The sequence below is a fragment of the Theileria equi genome, chromosome 1 (assembly GCF_000342415.1).
Source record: "Theileria equi strain WA chromosome 1, complete sequence".
Classification (NCBI taxonomy): domain Eukaryota; phylum Apicomplexa; class Aconoidasida; order Piroplasmida; family Theileriidae; genus Theileria; species Theileria equi.
In genome coordinates, this window is record NC_021366.1 from 2,315,985 (window position 1) to 2,329,712 (window position 13,728).

Consider the following 13,728-nt stretch of genomic DNA (forward strand, 5'->3'; position numbering starts at 1 on the left):
CCATCACTCTTCCATTAGTTCTAGCTATGGTATCTTAATCTGAGATTCCAGAAGCTTAACTAGGAGCCACTTCTTAGGCCTGCCACCCTGAAACCTGCACTTTATAAACCTACCAATGTGAATACCTAAAATGTAATGTAAAACTACATTACTTAACATCATTCAATGTTCGAAGGGCGTCCTTGAGTACCCCGAGTTTGCGGTCAAAGGGGACTGTTCCACGTGCTTGCAGGGAACTAGCTGCCTCTAGATCATTTTCCAAACCTACTTGACATTCGTACGTCTTCCGCAATATCCTTGCCGTATCTCCGTGTGCTCTCAAACTTAGAGGAGTTGTAGATGTACTCGTTGTCCGATTAGTATCGACCCTTTTGGACTTTCTGGCGGATACATTACTCAGGGCAAAATCGCTCTCCGGTCCCTTGGCCTGTTTTGGAGAAACCTTGAACCCATCAAAGTTTTTTCCATATGCTTCCATGGGACCCCCTCCATGAGGTCCAAGATATCGGTCGGTCACGGGTACCTTTGCATTCACAAATTCCTCCGGTGCAATTTTACTGTTTGTCGCCCTTGTATTTTTAGAGGCTGTATGCACGAACAAGAGCGCAGATTTGAATTGCCTCGTAAGCGAGTCCACCCGTTTGAGATACAAGGCATCTCTCTTTAGTATTGGATTGTAGCGCCTATCCATTTAGCCAAACATTTTCGAAAATGCTCTCTTTTGCTTCTGCAACTGGAGCTTGATCTTTTTGTCAACACGATCACGGATCTGCAGATTTAGTGTGTGAATGAGTACATGGGATGTAAGCACATGAATAAAGCGAGTGTAAGGTCTCTAGCAGGAATGAATGTCTATAGTTGTAAAGATCTATGATCATTCCTTAAGACACTCTTTTGTTGACTCATGATCCTACTCTTTTTCTTATGTACACTACTGATTCAAGCTCCTCCCTCTTGTACAGTACAAAGATGACCAGTGAATCTAATGTACCACTAAGAGTCTAGAGTAGCATTAATGTGGAGGATCGAGTACCCTGTTTAGCTATACTACCAGTAACACTCCCCTTTACACTTTAAATTGTAAAAACCAACATTTCATCCCGTTTCTGGGCATTAAACTTACATTTTTCAGGTCTGTATTGTCTGGGTGTGCCGTTAGTCCAAATTCAGCGTCTCCGATGGCCTTTTCGAGTTCATTAAGCTTCTCGTATGCCAGGGCCCTTCTAAAAAGTGCCTTTGGATGATTTGGTCTGTTGTTTGTGTAGATGATGATAGAGTGGATGGGGGATGTGTGTACGGCGCTTACCGAATGTCGAGTGCCACTGAACAGCAAGAGACGACTTTGTTGAGGCTTGTCTTGGTCTCCATCTTGAGGTAGCACTGCAGGTTAATGTTTGTTGTATGGGTTTCTTCTTTTTCCGTCGGGGAGCTTCAGAGGAAGAAAACGTACCATGGCCAAATTCAAGTTTGTGGTCATTTTGAGCTCAGAGAGCGTCGTTTGTTCTTCTTCAGTTACATTGCTGACCTTTGAACAGTACTGAATGGCCCTGATGTAATGCTGTGCAGCCAGTTCTACGTTTCCGGCGGATACGAGGACGTTGCCTTCTTCCTTGTTCTTGTTGGCTCTCTTGATGCAGACGCTATTTGGGAGCGTCACATCCATGTTGACCTCTGGCATGCTGGAGCTCTCTGTGGCCTCTTCCTGATGTTGTCTTTCCTTTTCCTCCTTGAGTTTGATGTACTCTGGGAACTCCTGTTCGACTTTGGCTTTGCACTCCTCCAGTTTTTTACTGCAGGTCTGCCAGTCGATCGTCTTGTCCATTATGGCTTCACTTGCAAAGTTCTCCAGGTCATACAGGAGAGGCTCCGCCTTTTCAAGGTCCAAAACGCCCTTGTAGTCCTCCTGAGCATCGTTTTTCGTCTTGATAATGTAGTTGTCAATTTCGTTTAGTAGCGACTGTTTCTGTAGTTCTGCGTCCTCTATTGACTTTAGCAGAGCTTCTCTGTCCAAAAACCGGCGATACTCATCTGGAAGTGGAGATTCCATCGAGGGGAGAGTCCCGGAAAGAGCGAGCTTGGTGGCGCCATATGCAACGGCTGAAGTTGTGTCCATTGACGTCCTCAAGGGCCTTGTAAAGCCACGCTTCCCCAGCGCCTTTTCAGCTACCGCCTTTACAAACGGGATCCTGGAACCTCCTCCCAGCACCTCCATCCCAAGCAAATCATCCAAAGACTCCGGCAGCACCGACTCTATCATGGCTTGCAGCTTTTCCTAAATGAATGGAATGTATGTCTGTAGCGTGAAGGGGGTCTCTAGAAGAAGAATGCATAAGTAGTGATGAGACTATATCTCCATAAGTGAAGGACTGGCAACCATAATGTATATCATTAAGGGAGTAATGGTGATAAACTGGAAAATAAGAGACCCAAAAACAAACCTGAATATGAGCGGTGAGTTCCTCCAACTTTGTTCTCGCGAGAGTTGTTGTAAAATCCTCGTCATCTGCCAAAATACGCTCAACGTCAATCTTGACATCATTGAGTACGCTAAGTTCCTTTAGTGCCTTTGTACTCGATTTGAAAATGTAAAATGAGTGTCTAGATGGGATTTTAATACTTTCCCCTGTAAGTTCACAAATGTGATCCCCAATGGTTTCGATTATCTGAAAAGATATCATCGATATGCAAATACGTTTTAATGCAGAATGGACATGAGTAGAGTACCTGGTAAGTTCCAATCTCATCTGATGCTTTCTCGGATAGAATCTTGTGCTCAAATTGTCCGTCAGATTCAGATATTTCGGCAACAAAAAATGTAGAGTGGACAAAGCCAACGTCCAAAAATGCGACTTTCATGGTACTCTTTTGATTTTTACCAGTAAAGTCTACAAAAACCTCTGGAAGATGAGAGTCACACCATCTCTTTAAAAGACATTCAGACTCTTTGACCAACAAGATTGATCCAAGACCTAAATATTTAATGTTTTGGTGTATAAGGTAAATTTTGGAGATGTTTGTAATGTCGTTAGGTAGATGAGACGTTATTACTTTGCGAAATATTGTGGTTATAGCCTGATTATAATTTCCTATAGTATCCATCCATGATAGTACTCCATTATACCAACTACTCAGTATAGATTCCTTATGGGTATCCATCCATAGAGACTTAAATCTGTCTAACCCAAGGATCTCCTTTATAGCGATTATAAAGTTTCCATCCTGCAAAACAAGTCCAGTAAGAGAACCAGAAACTACAGTGGCAGAGCCCCCGAAAATTACTTCCCAATCAGAAGAGTTAGTTTGAGAAGTTTCAGGAACACCTTGTTTATCAGCAGAAGGTTCAGAAGCAGGTTTAACTTCAGGAGGAGCATCAGGAACTCCTCTACTAAATTGATTATCGGCTGAGAGAGATTGGAGATCAGATTGTTGATGATTATCTACAGGAGATTGATCATTACCATTTTGTGGTTGAGACAACCCAGAGTTAGAATTTTCTTGGAGTTGAGGAGTAGCAGCTTCCTGAGCGAGATCATTAGGTTCAGGAGTATCTTTGGGAGTAGGAAGAAGAACAGGAGGTCTGGTAGGAGGTTCACCAGCTTCTCCTTTATCATGATTTTGACCACCAGTTTCACAAGCAGGTCCTCTGGGTCCAAGAGAGGATCTAGGTTGTGCTCTATCACCCTTAGGCCCTATAAGAACAGAAAAAAGATCGCTAACAAAATCTAGTACTCTATGCACCCCTTCAGATCTATGTCCCAATTCTTTTTTATTCTTTTCATCAGCAAGAGTAGGATTAGGGCCTTTAGGTTGGGTATCAACTTCTTCAGAGTCTTTAATTTTCGCTTTGCCATGAGCAGTACCAGCACCTTGTTCTAGTTCACCACCAGGTCCTTGAGGTCCAGGAAGAGCTCCAGTGTCTTTTAGAGATGAGGATTGGGAAGTGGTATTTTCAGTGCATTTTTGCAAATCTTTATATCCAGGAAACTCATTTAGTACAGTCACAAGCTTGTTATATTCGTCACCACATTTTTTTATGTTATCTGGTGTTTGGTCTGGGAGTTCACTAGTGAGATTATTCCATAGTTGACTATCACCAGGAGTTCTTTTGTACCACCCCTTAACATTGAGTTGTCCATCATAGTCCAGATATATTAGTGCAGGATTTCCTCCACAGTATAATGCGTAGATTTTTACCGAATCCTTTATGGGAAAGGTAAGGTCACCAAGTTTTATTCTCTTCCTATCAGCATTAGTATTACTATTTTCGTAATATTTAATACCGGAAAGTGTAGTTCCGTAATTGGTTTGATGTCTGTAGCAGTCCATCGTTCTATCATTTACTTGGATGATCTTTTTCTCAACAGAAATTTTCTGCATATCGTCACTATGGTAACGGCAACAATATCTATTCTTATGGCTGGCATCTTGAACAGAATTCCTAAAAGATATATCCATAGTAACACCTATACCTATGGAACATGCTATCTCATCAAGTTCAGTTGTAAGCTTCTCAGTAGGCTGGTTTCCAGTTTCATTGTAGAATCCAGCAGTTACATTAACTGTTCCCCAATCAGTTCCACTTGTATTATTACTCTCAAACCACTTTGACTCTCCATTACCTTTTGGTATAAACTGGAGCATGAGAGGAATCTCTGGAGGACCTGGATTTCCTGGGTAAGAATACACTCTAATTCTTGAGACTGTATAATCTTTTGGAAGAGTGATTCCGGTAGTATCTCTTCCATCATAAGTTACTCTGGAAATTTGGGTGTATCCCCCGCTAACATTGTATTCTTGAACGGTGTAATCACTGTTTGGAGGAGAAGATGTAGATGTAGAACGTGTGATCTTTTTATAATTCTTTAGACAGCTAGATTTGTTGGAAATAGAAAGGAACTGATCTGGATTTGTAGGATTATTTAGATTAACTGGAATTGCACCATTGAAACTACAATTTTGATCGTCAAGTGCTTGTACTTCACTCATACCAGATACCCAAGTAGGGGTCCAAATGTGACTATATCCACTATTGCCCTTGCTATAGTACTTTGGTTGATCACTACCATCCTGCCAACTACTCTTTTTAATTCCAACTAGGATCGGTAAGTTATCATTCCCAGTCCAGAAGTAGACGAAAAAACCTTGAACCTTCCTATGAGTCATGGTTCCTATCTGACTTCCACCAATGAGTGCAGTACTTACTGTAAACTCGCCATCACCTGGAGGTGTATGAGAATATTTCAGGAATACATTAGGGAGATCATTACTAACTACCTTCTTAACAAGTATTGGAGTGTTACCATAAAAGTATACTGTCTCATTCTTTCCAGGAGATGGAACCTTAGTAACGTCCAATTGGACTGTACCAGGAGCGCTGCATGGTGTTACGCCTAAGCTCTTGGTAAGTTCTGTGAACTGCACCCTAACCTCTTTATTAGCTTTATCTGGCGTCGTATTTCTAAAGTTGGAATCACTAGTAATTTCCTTCCAGCTACTACCATTTGTCCTCTGAAACCACCTGTTATTAGTCTGTCCCTGCTTGGAAGCTACGTGGAACAGGAAGGGCTTGTTATGATCACATGTTGGCATAAATACTGTAATCCTAGTCGCTTTAAAGGGGAAATTTAGTCCAGCAACATTTTGTTGATTATTTCCAATGTTAAATCCACCTATAGTTAGTTCAGTTCCTGAGTTTGGGGTATGCTCAAATGTGACATACTTAGGGAAGTGGAATGTATCAGGATTGAGTTTAACTCTTATCCTATTCTTATACCCTGGATCATGGTTATGATGACAATATACCTCATATTTATCTTTGGAGAGATTTATTTCAACAATATTCTGTAGTCTACAGGCAAGCTCATCTAGCTTATTCTTGAACTGGGGATTAGCAAGATCCGTGTCACTGTTAGGAAATCCACTATGGTTATAAATCTTCCTCCATGTCAGGTTATCTCCATTAGTACCAGTATTTTCATACCATTCATAAGTCCCCCCTTTAGTACTCTTGACACCAATAAGTAGAGGAGTTTTTATAAAAAGTCCACCGATGCCATAGTTGTGGTAGTAAGTAGTTACTACTTCTAGTCTATGGTATTTCTCCTTAAGTTTTTTTGGTTCTTTATTATCTTGTATTTGGAGATCGTGTAAGCCATACTTAATACCACCTATCCATACGAATAGCTTCTCATGAGTGCAATATCCGTAATTTCCTGCTCCTGTAACTGACTCTGTCTTAGCACTGATAAAGCCTGCATTCCCAGAGCATCTGCATGATACATTACAATTGTTTTTTATATCTACGTCTTTTGAAGCCATTCATTCTGGACTTTATCTTAAACCTCTTTCAAGACTCTGAGATCCATAAGAGTCTCCTATCTACTCCTCATCCATGCATTCATTCTCCCTCACAACTAGCTCACCGGATTACCGTATGGAACATTCCACTGCCAATGTACACCCTCTAGACATCTTTCAGATATTTCGTACTCTAAACCACAATATTTTCATTCTCCATAATCATTAAAAACCCATCTACCTAACACCTACACATTCTCATAAACTAACCCGTTAGTGAAAGCGAATTATAAATTCCCTTTTTAGTCTCTTCACTCAAATAAATTGGTAGACTAAGGGCAACTCTAAACTTGTTATTTCCATCTGAAGTGGAAACTTCACATTCCTTCCTCACAGTATCCAAGACTTTGTCTACGAAAAAGGAAAGGATTTCAGCTGGGTAGACTTGGTAAGGAGCATCGTCAAAGGTTACACTAAATGCACCGTTATTCTTGTCAAATGTTGAGCCAAATAGATACTTTTTGGTCTTTATATATTCTCCAAGGGAATCTTTGTCTAAACCAGAAATGTAAAGTGGAAGAGGAACGCTGTTTTTAAAGAGACTCGCAGCCCTTGCCTCTGCTTCTTCCCCGTAAATTCTGAATGGGTATGTATAAGTGTACGGACGTGTAATAGTGTAGGAGTATGAGGAAACATCAGGCATTAGCAAGTGTAATGGAGTGGTGAAGTGACCCTTGTGCCGCAAATGTGTGATGTTTTGGAGCCTCCACATGCATTTTGGATTCTAAAGGGGTGTATTGACCTCCTCCAGTAACAGAAATGGAGCAGAGTTCACTATAGTCACTACCATTCCATTACACTTGCCAATGCCGTCACTCTCATCCATTCATCCAGACTCACCTTAATCTCTTGTCAAAGGAAACGAGTGCCGGAGTTTGTCTATTTGAAACTCTGTTCACATGTAAATTCACTCTGTCCTGACCGCTTTTTGCTACGCAGAGTCTGCAGGAATCTCCGCCGGCATCTATGCCAACTGTGGCAACAAATTCGGCACTTTCGGCCATCTTCCTTGTTTAATCAAACGAATGGAAACGTGCAAATCCTCTATGTGAGCTTTCTAGAGCCCCTTTGTCACTCTGAATCGTCAAAAATGAGACGGTAAACCCCGAAGAATGTCCAACGTGGTCCAAAAACCTACGATTTTTCGTTCAACTATCAAACTCTTTGCTCTTTTTGCCTAAAACGAAAGATTCTCGCCTTTCTTCCGGCTATATCCGTCCATAAAACCGCGAAAAACTCCGTACTTTGGCCTTCCGTCTGGTTGTTATCGAGCGACGTCTAAACACCGGAATTCCAAGTTAAATTTTGGTTAGCCAAATTATGTTGTAATTTTATCGCTACTTTAATCTTTTTGTGCCACTACTTTGAGGGAAAGGCCACAAACGCCCGTATGGTGCCAGGCGCACGTTACTTTTCGTCTTTTTATCTCCTTCACAGTTATTTTTTCTTGTGCTCATGAGTTTTTGTTTATTACCATCCATTCATTTTGCGGTTCAGTCTGGAATTTTGGCCACCCAGCGGGTCTCGCGAGTTAACGATCAAACTGCAGAATAAATAGGAGCTGTACAGGCTGCCAAACGACCGGATGCATAAACAAGAGAGAATAACATCTACAAGGAGCCCAAAGAACTAGGGAGTAGCTGGATCACTTTCGGAATTTTAGTCAACCCCGAATAATTGGTCCTATAATGACTTCTCTATCTATAATTGACGTGGACGAGCTGGTGTTTGAGCATCGGACGATCCTTGTCAATTACCTGGGTACAATCGCCAATGCCATTGATGATATTCTTATATCGCCATGGAGCACTGCAAATGATTCGGTGGATACAGAAGATGCATCTCCTAAAGAAATTCAACCAATGGATAGAATAGCCAAATCAGACTCTCACATGTTGAGGGAGGCCATCAAGATGGTTCTGAAATCTTCGTCCTCACCCTCTCAATCGATGCCCCTGCTTACACCGGAAATTGTCAAGGAAACGCTTTGCATTCTCACAGATGTGCTTGAAAAGTACGACCTTGTCCACGCCCATAGGCTGCAGACACTCTCTGACGTGTACAATGGAGCAAAACTCTATGCCTTGCGCGCAGGAAACGGGGTTGCCTACAAGGAAAAGGTGCACGAGTGGGATAATTCCAGAAATGGAATGCTTTGTTGTCACTTGCAAGATGTCCTTTTGTTAGGATGGCTTTGGGTCTCGTTGGAGAAACTTTGTAGCGGCAATCAGGTAGATTTTGAATACTTTTTCGGTGTTTCAGATGAGAATAATGACGGTGAAACTGTTGTACTTGTCACAATGTTCAAAGAGGCCGTTGATGCGTTTATAAAATCTGGAGGTAAGTCTGTCATGCATGATGCGCAAGTGAGTATCCACTGAAGAGGTTATCATTATATGCTCAATCTTGAGGTATCCATTCTGTTCCGTGGATAGTCTCTCTGACGATGAGCTAGTTGTGAGGGAGGATGAATGGATGAGGAGTAGCTAAGGTACCGGTCTGCTCCCTTTGGTCGCATTGAGACTACTCATGGATCTCAGAGTTTTGAAAGAGCATGCTTTCTAATCATGGAGGATGACTCAGAAATGGCTCAAATTAGAACTAGATAAATTGTGTGGTGGTTCAGAATGTAGATGTGATAAAAAACCACATAATCTTGGTATTACTGTCACTAAGGAAACTAACAATCCTGCAAGAGGTTATGATAAGCACATTCATAAGTCAAAGAAAGGTACATTTACTCTTAGAAGTGTTTGGAATAATGGAGAATTGATTTTTAATAAAGGTCTGGAAAAAATTCCCAGCGTTACAGAAGTCTCTGTTTACTATGGTGGACCGGACTTAGATATACCATTTGTCATAGAAATCGATAAGAGTGAAGGAAAACAATACTCCTACAATGAAAACCCTAAAGCTGGATTGGGAAATACGGTATGGACTCAAAAGGATGACCTAAGTAAACCCGAAAGGCTTAAGGAGAAACTAGAGGAACTAAGCTGCAGATCTACCGGAGCACTTATTTTAGATATCTACAAAAATACATCTAGACAATATCATTGCCGAGTTAGTGTTCGTCCAAGTAGAAAGATATATGATGGTGATATATACGAATTTATCCAGAAGCCACATGGCGGGAGATTTGACATACAATCCGTCAGATATAATGGCAAGGACATAGAAATACCTATTCCTCCAGATGGTGTTCTAGAAATATCCACATTTTACTGGAAACATCATCTAGGAAAACCACTAGTGGTCAAGGTTTTAGATACTAGAAATCAGCCCACATATTATTTCAATGATGGCAGAGTTGGTTTGCAATGGGATAAAAGAGATAAAGACAAAATTGGTGAATTGAATAACGCCATAGTGGAGCATAACTGTACACGTAATAGAACGACCACAATTGATATATCCAATAGATCTCATGATAAAAAATACTGTTGTACTAAAGATTGTGAGAATAAGAGGATAAAGGTTACAACACAATCATCAGATGTATATAAAGGATTTTCCATATACGAACATGCTTCAGATGATAAACTCCCATTCACTATTGGTAGAATTGTGAAAGGTGGCGAGAAGCAAAAGGGCATTATGTTTCCTATTAGAAGTGCTTATAAGGTTACTGCTTACTATGCCACAAGCTGTAAGGAGCAACCTATTTTTCTGGAAATTTTGTATGCTAAGGATGGATATAAAGACTATCAGTGGTATCAAAGGATCACCCAGAATGGTTGGGATTTGCTTGAGATTCCTGAGACTGAAGACCAAATTAACAATGATTTGAGAGAGAACTTTCGCAAGGTAGCTAAATTACTCAGTGATAACAAATGTAACCCAGATAAACTTCCTAATGATAATACAAAAATTTTCAGAGAATACCCAGAACCAAAAAGTCAATTAGTTTCTCCAGATAAAGTCTTTGAGTATCTAGAGGGAGAGGTCAAAAGGGACAAATTTATACCTCCACTGGGACTTAAAGAAGAAATAGAAGAAGACCGGGCTAGGGAACAAGCTAGCCTTGAGAAAACGCAATATACTCCTACTCTTGAGACATTGGATCAACTTCATGATGATCCTAATAAGATCCATATAACTCCTGCTAAAGTTATACCAAAGATAGTGAAAGTTGTAAAAGAAGTTCAACAGACACTAAGTATAGTTTTCCCTTCATCTGATGTTATAATAAACATAAAGCAGGATGCACATGTTGGATCTACTACATATCCTAGAAGCCCCGAAGGATCTGTTCAACTAACTAGGGAAGAAAATAATCCTCCAGGATTCTTAAAGTTCACACATAAGCCACCAAGTGGAGGTTCTTTCACTGTAAAACAAGTTGTATTTGGAGAAGAGAAAAATGATATAACGGTTGATTTGGGAATTAGCCCTGGTAATGACATTCAACATTTATCAGTATGGTATTGGCAACATGGTAGCAGAATGGAAAAACCCCTTTTAGTGGAGGTCCTTAAAGAAAATAAATATCATTACTATTCCAACAAAAGCGATGGAACTCAATGGAATCCGATTGTCAACATTCCTACATCTAAACTCACCGGCGAAGACATTGAGAAGGAACTGGACGAACAAAACTGTAAACTCAACAATGCGGTTACTATGGATCTTACTGAGTCTAGGAAAAGTGGAGAGTCATATTGTTGTAATAAGATTTCTATTCACCATAGTTCAGTTAAAGTTTTAACCAAGTCTAATGTTAGACATAACTATTCAACGATTGACTACTATAAACACTCCATTCCTGGTGATGGCAAGATTCAACTCGCGAAAATAAAGTATTATCTTAATAGTGATGGAGAGAAAAGAGATAGAAAGCGTGTAGTTGCAAATGGATTGACATTTCCTATTACCGGACCTATAGATGTTTATGCATTCTACTGCGGGAACAATCCAGCACTAATATACATTGATGCAGCAAAAGGAACAAATTCTCAAGCTACTGGATGGTATAAGAAAGGAACTCAGGGTGTTTCTTGGACTAAGGTAATCAAGGGTCTCGACGATGTAACACCGGATAATGCAAGAGGATGTGATAAATTTAGTAAACTCTTTAAGGTACTCGAAGGATTACAATGTGCAAACTTGATAGGCTGTTTGATGAGTACTGGGGCATCTATAACAGCAACCACTACATTTGTAGTCCCCGTATCTAAACCTCAACCAGAAGTAACCATTAAGCTCGAGTATAAACCAGATATAAGATCTTTGAATACTATCCTTTATCCAGATGTTGAAAGTAATAAGACTATTAAAGTCACAAAATCTCTCTATCCTCCTATCCTTCCTGCTGGAGTTACTCGGGATTTTCTCAAGTATACTCATGAGGATTCTCTGCATGCACCATTCAAACTACTGGCAGTTCAGGATGTTAATAGTACTCCTATTCAAGTAATTCCTCAGAAAGATGGTGTTACCTCAGTTTCTGCTTATTACTGGACTGATAATACTAGGAAGGCTCTACTGGTTGAAATACAGGACAGTAATGGAAGTAAGACATACTATAGAAACAGTAAAGGTGATGTATGGCGTGAATATAATAGATCTGGAAAAGGACCTACCCAAGCTGAGTTAGACTTACTCAATTGTGAGATCAACGATGTTGTTCAAATAGATGTTACTAGGACGGGAGGACCATATTGTCATGATGATAAAAGTCCTCTAAGTCCTCATAAGGAGAAAAAAGTAAAGGTTAGTGAGGTACTCTATTCCAGTAATCTTGGAAACTATACTGCTTATGAACATATTCCAACAGAAGGAAGAAATTTTAATATATCTGGTTTCATTAAGGGAGGAGAAACTATAAAACTACAAGGTCTGTACCTACCTGTTATGAAAGCCAAGAAAGTAATTGTCTATTTTTGCAAGAGTGAAGTTTGTACCGGTATTACTGCATACAATCCTCTTCTCATTTATTTACCTCAAGCTACTGGAGATAAGTGGTTTAAGAAACCTGACAGTGATACTGAATGGATGCATGTTCCCAGCTTGAAGGGTTATAGTGAATCTAACTATCAAGATATAGTTGACTTTTTGGACACCATCCAGAGTGATTGTAAACCCCCTCTTGTGACTATCAACATTTATAACAGAACTTCAGGGAATACATACGCATATGGAGATGATTCTGACAGGTGGATTACTGTAGATGGCGGTGAATCTGTTAGTGTATCTGATTTTACTCAGTACAAACACATTGTCTATGGCAAGAAGTACTTCACAGCTAAAGAGTTCAAATATGGAGGTGAAAAGACTAAAAATATACCAGGAACTTCTAAGGTGACTACTGTATCAGTCTTCTACTGGACTCCCTTGGAAGATCCTACTAGGAAGGGTCCTCCAGATAAGAGAGGTAGACCTTTACTCGTCAAAATTACTACCCAAGGATCTGGTTCACAAGAGGCCACAGAAACTTGCTATGAGAATACTGGCACAGGAACTACCGACAATACTAATTGGAAAATTTCTGACATATCCTCTGGTCAACTTGAGATGAAGCTTAATCTTCTAAATTGCAAGCTCAACAGTGTAATTACGATAGATCTGTCCTATGATGTATCTAAAAGAAAAGGTAACTGGTACTGTTGCACTTACCATAATGGAACTAGTGCAAAGAAAATATACGCCAGAGAGGTACAAGTTTCCTGCAAAACGCATCCTGAATCAAGTCCCATTAAAGCTTATAGACACTTCATTAGAGCTCAAACCACAGTGGCAGGCATAAAATACAACGAAGGTGCTAGAGTGAAGATGATAAAGTTAGGAGATAAATCATTTCTTCTTACTAATGTAGAAGTCGTATGTGCACTCTATTGCAAAGATGGTACTCCAGTATTTGTATATATCGAAGGTGGTATTTCTACTGTTAGGGATAAGTGGCTGGTTAGGAATGTTGATACAGATGAGTGGATAGAGGCCTCCAGTGCTCTCAAAACTGTAAAACCAAATGAATTTACGAGTCCTATTGAATGTGAGAAATATAACCAACTTGTGAAAGCACTAAGGAGTGCTGGGTGTGGTATAACTCCTTGTCCTGAAGAAAAACCTGCTTCTAAACCTGATGCTGTCTCATCTAACCTAGCTAGTACTCCTGTTGCTACTGCTGATTCTCAAGTTGAATCTGGACCTCAAGAACCTACTTCTGAAGCTACTGCTTCTAGTCTACCTGCTAAAGAAGCTGAAGCTTTTATTGCTGAAACTGTTGCTACCGGTTCTGTACTATGGACAGCATTTGGAACATCCTCTGCTACTCTTACAGGAGCTGGTGGCCTTACCGGATTTGGCTTATGGATGTTTAAACGTTCTAAAGGAGATCCTTGGGTTAGACAGATTTGAGACTCCATGGAGATA

At 40.3% G+C, this 13,728-nt stretch overlaps 5 protein-coding genes across 5 annotated transcripts; 2 read left to right on the top strand and 3 right to left on the bottom strand.

The window, feature by feature from the left end:
- Nucleotides 1–148: 148 nt before the first annotated feature.
- BEWA_028430 (hypothetical protein) lies at nucleotides 149–691 on the bottom strand (the record flags this gene model as incomplete). Its single annotated transcript, XM_004829602.1, has 1 exon — nucleotides 149–691. The coding sequence occupies one exon, from the start codon at nucleotides 689–691 to the stop codon at nucleotides 149–151; it is 543 nt and encodes a 180-aa protein (XP_004829659.1).
- Nucleotides 692–902: 211 nt separating this feature from the next.
- On the bottom strand, nucleotides 903–6,318 carry BEWA_028440 (hypothetical protein; the record flags this gene model as incomplete). Its single annotated transcript, XM_004829603.1, has 7 exons — nucleotides 903–1,001; nucleotides 1,124–1,250; nucleotides 1,307–1,380; nucleotides 1,451–2,272; nucleotides 2,439–2,663; nucleotides 2,725–3,124; nucleotides 3,182–6,318. The coding sequence occupies 7 exons, from the start codon at nucleotides 6,316–6,318 to the stop codon at nucleotides 903–905; spliced, it is 4,884 nt and encodes a 1,627-aa protein (XP_004829660.1).
- Nucleotides 6,319–6,562: 244 nt separating this feature from the next.
- On the bottom strand, nucleotides 6,563–7,361 carry BEWA_028450 (hypothetical protein; the record flags this gene model as incomplete). Its single annotated transcript, XM_004829604.1, has 2 exons — nucleotides 6,563–6,935; nucleotides 7,198–7,361. 2 exons carry the CDS (start codon nucleotides 7,359–7,361, stop codon nucleotides 6,563–6,565), a joined length of 537 nt encoding a protein of 178 aa, XP_004829661.1.
- Nucleotides 7,362–8,045: 684 nt separating this feature from the next.
- Nucleotides 8,046–8,738, top strand: BEWA_028460 (hypothetical protein; the record flags this gene model as incomplete). Its single annotated transcript, XM_004829605.1, has 1 exon — nucleotides 8,046–8,738. The coding sequence occupies one exon, from the start codon at nucleotides 8,046–8,048 to the stop codon at nucleotides 8,736–8,738; it is 693 nt and encodes a 230-aa protein (XP_004829662.1).
- A 193-nt stretch (nucleotides 8,739–8,931) lies between these two features.
- BEWA_028470 (hypothetical protein) lies at nucleotides 8,932–13,713 on the top strand (the record flags this gene model as incomplete). The annotated part of the gene is made up of 1 exon (XM_004829606.1): nucleotides 8,932–13,713. The coding sequence occupies one exon, from the start codon at nucleotides 8,932–8,934 to the stop codon at nucleotides 13,711–13,713; it is 4,782 nt and encodes a 1,593-aa protein (XP_004829663.1).
- Nucleotides 13,714–13,728: the final 15 nt, after the last annotated feature.